Below are 8,138 nucleotides of genomic sequence, written 5' to 3' on the forward strand. Positions count from 1 at the left end.
GTATTTACACAGTAATATAAAAGAGAAACGGGATAATGCTGAGTCAGCGTTCATACAGTAATAAGAGAAACGGGATCACTGTAATGTTGAGTCAGTATTTACACAGTAATAACAAAGAGAAAAAGGATCACTGTCATGCTTAGTCAGTGTTCATACAGTACTAAGAGAAACAGGATCACTGTAATGCTGAGTCAGCGTTCAGGCAGCATGAATCAGTCCTTTAAGTCCTCTCCTTCCTGCAGACTGGACGTCCGGTGGCAAACTTCAAGCAGCACGGCGGTCCCATCACATCCGTGGAGTGGAGCCCCGCGGACTCCAGCGTGTTCGCTGCGTCCGGAGCCGACGACGTCATCAGCCAGTGGGATCTCTCCGTGGAGTCGTCCGACGTGGGTGCCAGGGTGGAGGGGGTGAAGGACCTGCCACCCCAGCTGCTGTTCCTGCACCAGGGTCAGTCGGAGATCAAAGAAATCCACTGGCACCCGCAAATACCCGGCGCCATGATCTCCACGGCCCTGTCAGGGTTCAACGTGTTCAGGACTATATCTGTGTAGCGTCTGTTACATCAAAAACTTGTATTTTAGTCGTAAACATTTAAAATGAATATAATGTAAATAACTCTGCTGTAAAAGTAACCTACTTTGAGGCGTTTATTTGCCCACATGTTGCTCCTATTGAACTTCCTGTCTGTGTTTTACAGATGTGCAAACTATTTTAAGCATGTCCTGTACATTACTTGGAATAAAATGCTTAAACTTTTAAATTGAAACTTTACGTTTTGTTTTACGCGTCTTACTTCTGAAGGGAAACCTTACTTTTGTAATTGATGGGAAAACTAAACTTATAAACCGTATGTATGCGTCATTGGAGATTGATATATTGTCATTTGGCGATTAACTTTGTTTTAAAATATTAAAGCGTAGCAATATTTGGACAGAACTTTTTATTCCAGTTAGGCTGTTCCTAAGCGGACAATGATGATTTTGACTGTGTTTGTGTGTCTGTTAGCAAAATATTAGATGAACCACTGGATGGAGTTTTGTGAATCTTTGAAGAAACTTTAATTGGATGGACCTCTACGACTGATTAACTAATGGAGCCAACCCTGTTCAAGATGGCCGCTGTGGCTGATCAACATTAGTCGACAAAAAAGCAGCTATAATTCAGTCAGTTTTACAGACACTGAGCTAAGCTTTGGTTTGGTAGTAGCTGAGGCTCGTTCCAAACGCATTCTGAGCTTGCAATAATCAGAGGAAGTTGTACACATTTTTTTTAAGTTTTGACTTTCAGCTTAAGAAGATCTGAAAAGCAGTTGTAAATATATTTTCCTTTAACTGATGCATTATGACTTTAGTGCATTTTTCACTCTGCTTAATTAAAATTAGAGATGCACGATATTGGATTTTTGGTAGATATCCGATATGCCAATATGTTAAAACTTATCTGGCTGATATTTTTCCCCCTACCTCTACTTACAGACTACATAGCTTTCTCTGCTGTGGAATTAAACTACTACATTATTCTGCATGGTCTTTGTCAATTTGACCTGCTACCAAATGCAGATAAAGGGGGCTGAAATGATGCAACACTTTAACTTGGATTATGTTTAATGTCAAATTTATTCATGACATTTACTCTTAACTCAATGACAACACTCGAACAGTGCAAATTTGTAACTTCACAAATCTAAACGGCACGTGTGACGTCTTAATGTGCTGGTGCTGCAGGCATCCTTGGCACTGGGTTGTCATACAAAAAACACACACACACACACACATATATATATATATATATATATATATATATATATATATATATATATATATATAGAGTCTCGCAAAAATATTTCCCCCCCCCCCTTGAACTTTTCAACCTTTTGCTACATTTCAGGCTTCAAACAAAGATATAAAATTTAATTTTTTTGTGAAGAATCAACAACAAGGGGACACAATTGTGAAGTGGAATGAAATTTATTGGATGTGTCAAACTTTTTCAACAAATAAAAAACTGAAAAGTGGGGCGTACAATATTATTCGGCCCCCTTGCGTTAATACTTTGTAGTTCCGCCTTTTGCTGCAGTTCCAGCTGCAAGTCTCTTGGGGTATGTCTCTATCAGTTTTGAACATGGAGACACTGAACTTTTTGCCAATTCTTCCTGCAAAACAGCTCGAGCTCAGTGAGGTTGGATGGAGAGCATTTGTGAACAGCAGTCTTCAGCTCTTTCCACAGATTCTCGATTGGATTCAGGTCTGGACTTTGACTTGGCCATTCCAACACCTGGATACGTTTATTTGTGAACCATTCCATTGTAGATTTGGCTTCATGTTTTGGATCATTGTCTTGTTGGAAGATAAATCTCTGTCCCAGTCTCAGGTCACTTGCAGACTCAAACAGGCTTTCTTCCAGAATGGTCCTGTATTTGGCCCCATCCATCTTCCCATCAATTCTGATACACCTGGACCTATACCTGGACCTGCCATTCTGTGTTCGTCTGTCTCTCCTTCCTGTCCTCTCAACCAGCCGGTCAAAGCAGATGGCCGCTTTTCCTGAGCCTGGTTCTGCTGGAGGTTTCTTCCTTTTAAAAGGGAGCTTTTCCTTTCCATTGTTGCCACTGTGCTTGCTCAGGATGGGAGACTGCAACGAAGCCAAGATTCAACTTGTCTGCTGGATTCCTTAGATAGAGAACTTTACTAATTGGCTTTTATGTATGTGAATGTTTCTGTAAAGTGCCCTGAGACAACTTTGTTGTGATTTGACACTATATAAATAAACTGAATTGAATAAATTCTGACCATTTTCCCTGTCCCTGCTGATGAAAAGCAGGCCCAAACCATGATGCTGCCACCACCATGTTTGACAGTGAGGATGGTGTGTTCAGGGTGATGAGCTGTGTTGCTTTTACACCAAACATATTGTTTTGCATTGTGGCCAAACAGTTGGATTTTGTTTCATGTGACCAGAGCACCTTCTTCCACATGTTTGGTGTGTCTCCCAGGTGCTTGTGACAAACTTTAAACAACACTTTTTATGGATATCTTTGAGAAATGGCTTTCTTCTTGCCACTCTTCCATAAAGGCCAGATTTGTGCAGTGTACGACTGATTGTTGTCCTATGGACAGACTCTCCCACCTCAGCTGTAGATCTCTGCAGTTCATCCAGAGTGATCATGGGCCTCTTGGCTGCATCTCTGATCAGTCTTCTCCTTGTTTGAGATGAAAGTTTAGAGGGACGGCCGGGTCTTGGTAGATTTGCAGTGGTCTGATACTCCTTCCATTTCAATATGATTGCTTGCACAGTGCTCCTTGGGATGTTTAAAGCTTGGGAAACCTTTTTGTATCCAAATCCGGCTTTAAACTTCTCCACAACAGTATCTCGGACCTGCCTGGTGTGTTCCTTAGTCTTCATGATGCTCTCTGCACTTTGAACAGAACCCTGAGACTATCACAGAGCAGATGCATTTATACGGAGACTTGATTACACACAGGTGGATTCTATTTATCATCATCAGTCATTTGGGACAACATTGGATCATTCATAGATCCTCACTGAACTTCTGGAGTGAGTTTGCTGCACTGAAAGTAAAGGGGCCCAATAATATTGCACGCCCCACTTTTCAGATTTTTATTTGTTAAAAAAGTTTGACACATGCAATAAATTTCATTCCACTTCACGATTGTGTCCCACTTGTTGTTGATTCTTCACAAAAAATTAAATTTTATATCTTTGTTTGAAGCCTGAAATGTGGCAAAAGGTTGAAAAGTTCAAGGAGGCCGAATACTTTCGCAAGGCACTATATATATAATTTAAACAGCACCTTTTATATCGGTGAATAAATGATGGAATGGCAGATATTTAAGTTTAACGACCGATGTATCGGTGTATCGACTGATATAATATCGACCGATACGGTGCCAATATTATTGTGCATCCCTAGTTAAAATGGTAATCTGCATATAAAAGTCAGGACACTTACAAATAAATGCAAGGGGGAAAAAAGCCTGAGTTATTATTTAAAACCCAATAATAAGTTTAATGTTTTTTACTGCAATTCTTACTCAGCCACAGATATAATTAAACCAGCATTTCAGGACAAATGAATAAAAACAGTCTCCCATTTACAGCATCTAGTAACAAAATCATAAGCAAAAGGGTATTACAAGCAACAAGTGTACTAAAATACACGGCTCGTCCTGATTTATGATTGACCTTTGAATCCCATGATCGTCATTTTCTTTTAAGTATCAACTCATAAAAAAACCCTAAGGATAGTTTTGGTAAAGCGGAAAACTTGCACAAAAAAAAAAATACATTTAGAAGTGGTTTGGTCTGGAGCGAAAAGCCTCACATTCCTAGATTTGGAATGTGACAAATTCACAGTAATTCATTTTCAACACTGTCTGAGGACTCGGGAAACCAGTTTAAAACCAAGATGAGACTGTATTAAACATTAAAATAAAACTTAATATGTTTTATTGTAGGCATACGCGTCCCTTTAAGGCACAATAAGGTGAAGTTCAACAGACCTACTGTGTACATTTTGCATTTCAGATATAAAACATACAAAAATATTGATAAAAACAGATTCATTTGGTTTCAAACTTTTTTTTTCCAGGTGAATAAAATGAGTTAAAAGTGCTTCAAACTTTTTCACCATTTCAACGACTGAATGACACAAAGTTCTCTTCTGAACGTTCGTTATGTAAAAAAAAAAGAAAGTGTTTTCCAGTTGATTAGTGTCGTCTTAAAGCGGTGGTTCAGATCTTTAAAAGTGGGACTTTGTTGAAAGATTGTGAAGAGTTAATATCTTACCTGTTGCAGATGGCTCTTTATAATGACCTCGTCTGTGTTTTTACTGTAGTCGGATTCTGTGGGTGGGACAAAATTATTGATACGCTCCTGAAAAGGAATTCAGACTCGAGAGGTCGGATTTCTGATCAGCCCTGACCTTGAAATCCAATATGGCTGAAAAGTCGCTAAAAATGCACAAATAAACTTTTGGTTTTAACTTTTATCAGTTCGTATCTCAGTAACCTGGTCACAAACATCGTAATGTCCAACCTCGATCAGTGATCGTGTTGCTACAGCGCCTAAAATCAAAACGTGTGCATTTTATATCGGATTGACGAGCCAACGGCAAATCCGAGGAAGGCGGAGACTAAAGTTGATTACTGCCGCTTTAAAGCAATTCTAATCTTAAATATTTCATAGCAGTTCACGCCAGTACTACTTTATATCACCAAAGAACACGTGGTTATTTCATGGATGGATATTTGAAAGCGCTAAAAGTAGCAGCAACAGCTAGCACAGCTTGCACACAGTGTTTGCATCAACGAATAGGGTTTTTTAAAATTTATTCTTGACAGATGTTTCACTTTAATTTTTTTGTGCATTTAATAGCAGATTCTCAGAGTCCTCAAGATTCAACATTTGTATAATTCCAGCCAACTTCTAGCCATCGTCAGCGATGAGTAGTTTAAAGACGACATCTTTAAACTCGGACTAGCCGTTAGCTTGTCAGTCTGGTTGGAGTTAAAACCTGTTTGTCTCATACCGAGATCGCTCAAAGGTAGCGACTTGTTACAACAGGTAAGATATTAATTGTTCATAACCTTTCCACAAAAGCCCATTTCAGAATATATGAACTGTCTCTTTAGTTGTATTCTTGCTGTTTATTTTAAATGTCCCAGCTTGCGTCCAGATGTTTTTTGTTTTGTTGGTTTCTGCCTCCCATTTGATGAAAATACAGTATACTTTACAGCAAGACTCTTTTTTTTTTCAGGAAATCAATGTTTATACAACAATTTCATCGTCATCAAACTCATCTTCAAACGTGTAGCCGCGTCCTGATACCTCCTCCTCTTCTTCTGAATCTGTCTCTGAGCTCTCAAACCTCCTCCTGTCCAGCGGAGTGACTCCTTCATACTCTGAGCTGTGTGATGAAGCCGGACTGGGAGGCAGATCCGCTCTGTGATTGGTGAACTCGGTCTCACCCTTTATCCTGTCGCCCTCGCTCCTCACCGGACTGTGACACTCCAGCTGATCGTCGCTCTGGAAGCCAAAGGTTTGACCCTCTTCTTCCTCAGACGCCTGGCGGATGATCTCCTCTCGCTTGTCGCTGAATCTGACTTTTGGTCGGAGCACCCTGGGCTTGAACCCGTTCTCGTCCGGTGTCCTGCCGTCTTCCACCTGGTTCTCGTTCAGATCATTCTGCACCTTCATGGACGTCTCCGTTCCCCTCCTGGCCTGTTTTGTTTCCACTGCAGGGACGGCACGCTGGGGGCTGAACACATCAACCTCATTAGAGTCAGGCGCCATACCGTCCATCACTCCTAATACGTCACCGAGCATCGACGGGCCCAGGTCCAGGTCCAGGTCTAGGTCTAGGTCCAAGGTGAATGAAGACGCTGAATCAGAGCGCTTAAGCGGACTCTCTGCCGGAGGAGATGCTGGGCTGAGATCACCGTTGTTGACTGACACTCTGGGTTCTGCAGCCGGGGCGACCCCAGGACTGCTCAGCTCAGACGTGGTCGGGCTCGGACCTACAGTGGACAGGAAGGAGGTGTCTCCGAAGGCGTCCCCGCCCCTCCCGATGTGCATGGTGTGGCGGAAGTCGCCCAGAGGGGCTGAGATCATTGTAGGGTCCAGGCGAGGAGCCCGGGATGATTTGTGGAGCGGCATCGCTGTGAAGACACTGCGTCTGGAAAAGGAAACACAAAACAAAACCGTGAGACGGAAAGAAGAGGACACTGAAACGTTGGTGAATCCTCCTGGTGAAAAAGTCAGCACGTTGTGCAATAATCTGGGAAACCGATGAGGATATTGGCTGTGGTCCGTCTGTGAAGGCCATGCTGAGACTTGTACTTGAAGCACAGAGTGTGCAGCGTTAGCACATACTTTTCTCTGCCCTCAGGGAGTCTGAAGACAAAAACAAGACTGTACCCTTAAAAAAAAAATCTTTCATTTCAAACCTCCTCAACTGGAAACAACCCCACACAGTCCAGTAACACCATGTGTTAACCATTAAATATGGACTACATTCAAAGTGTGACTGGATCTTTATTAATATTTAATATTGAAGGGGGAGCAGAGTCCAAAGCATGAGAGTGAGGGGAGGGGGGGCTTACAGGCCCAACCCTCAAAAACTCCCCATTAATGTTTATAAAGATTTTAAAAAACACGTTTTAATAACTTTAACTACTGTTGAGACGAGTGGTGAAGCCGTTGGAGCACCGAGCAGAAAGACAGCTTATCGAGTGAAACCCAAACCTTTACAAAGTGATTAAAAACTTACTTTGAGGAGTTTTCTTGTCTTTCCCTGCTTCCCGCCTCAATGTCCGACTTTTTCCATTTGTCTGTCCGCCTGTTTCTAACTCTTTTCCCTCGCTGTTTCCTCGCCGTCGTTTTGCCTGTGAGTTTTTTTTTTTTTTTCCAAAGGGATGGGCTCATGGAGTGAGGAAGTGACGCGGAGCCTCGGCTCATGAGAAAACACAACCAGGAGCAAAACGACCGAAAATAAACAACGCTTTGAAAACTAAACCCCTTTGTAAATAAGTTTTTTATTTATTTATTTTATTTAAAGTGGCAGCATATTACAAGCACAAACTAGAGAAATTCAGCTGAAAGCAGCGGAACACAAGCTAAAAGTAGCAACATGCTATGTAAACTGCGCAAGGTAACTTGAAGTTAAAAGTAGCAAACGGCTAGGTAAAAGCTAAATGTAGCAAAAGAAGCTAAACACCAAAACAACATTAAAGGTAGGCTAAAAGTAAAATGTAATAAAATGGCCAAAAAAGTCAATGAGACAAAAGGCTAAATAGCTAAAGACTAGATATCCTGATGCATGCTCAATAATCCAGATAGAAAAATCTAAAAAAGTTAAGTCAGGTCCTGTCTGGAGACATAAAACAAATAATAATAATGTTGTAACGTTTTGTTTTTAATCCAAAAGACTGCCAGTCTGAGGAGATGTATTGTAATGAGCTGCAGTCATAAATAACATCTTATCACAGTGGATCAATCGGTTTGCTGTTGACCTTCAAAACTAGCTGTTCACATAGGGAGAACCATCAGACTTACAAAGGATCGTTAGTACACTGATGGCCATTTGCTATTCACATGGTCACATGACAAGGGAGGACCAT

At 41.2% G+C, this 8,138-nt stretch overlaps 2 protein-coding genes across 2 annotated transcripts in view; one reads left to right on the forward strand and one right to left on the reverse strand.

The window, feature by feature from the left end:
- The window catches only part of grwd1 (glutamate-rich WD repeat containing 1), a 12,250-nt gene extending 11,697 nt beyond the window's left edge, over positions 1 to 553 (forward strand). Inside the window, exon 7 of the mRNA XM_037676890.1 lies at positions 243 to 553. Within this exon, the coding sequence (XP_037532818.1) occupies positions 243 to 551 (309 nt within the window). The 3' untranslated portion in view covers positions 552 to 553. The remainder of the gene's footprint in view (positions 1 to 242) is intronic.
- A 4,778-nt stretch (positions 554 to 5,331) lies between these two features.
- cdc42ep5 (CDC42 effector protein (Rho GTPase binding) 5) lies at positions 5,332 to 7,466 on the reverse strand. The gene is made up of 2 exons (XM_037676891.1): positions 7,289 to 7,466; positions 5,332 to 6,694 (listed from the first exon to the last, which is right to left on the reverse strand). Exons 1-2 carry the CDS (start codon positions 7,441 to 7,443, stop codon positions 5,788 to 5,790), a joined length of 1,062 nt encoding a protein of 353 aa, XP_037532819.1. The 5' UTR covers positions 7,444 to 7,466; the 3' UTR covers positions 5,332 to 5,787.
- Positions 7,467 to 8,138: the final 672 nt, after the last annotated feature.

The sequence above is a fragment of the Nematolebias whitei genome, chromosome 5 (genome assembly GCF_014905685.2).
Source record: "Nematolebias whitei isolate Nwh7 chromosome 5, NemWhi1, whole genome shotgun sequence".
NCBI classification, from domain to species: Eukaryota; Metazoa; Chordata; class Actinopteri; order Cyprinodontiformes; family Rivulidae; genus Nematolebias; species Nematolebias whitei.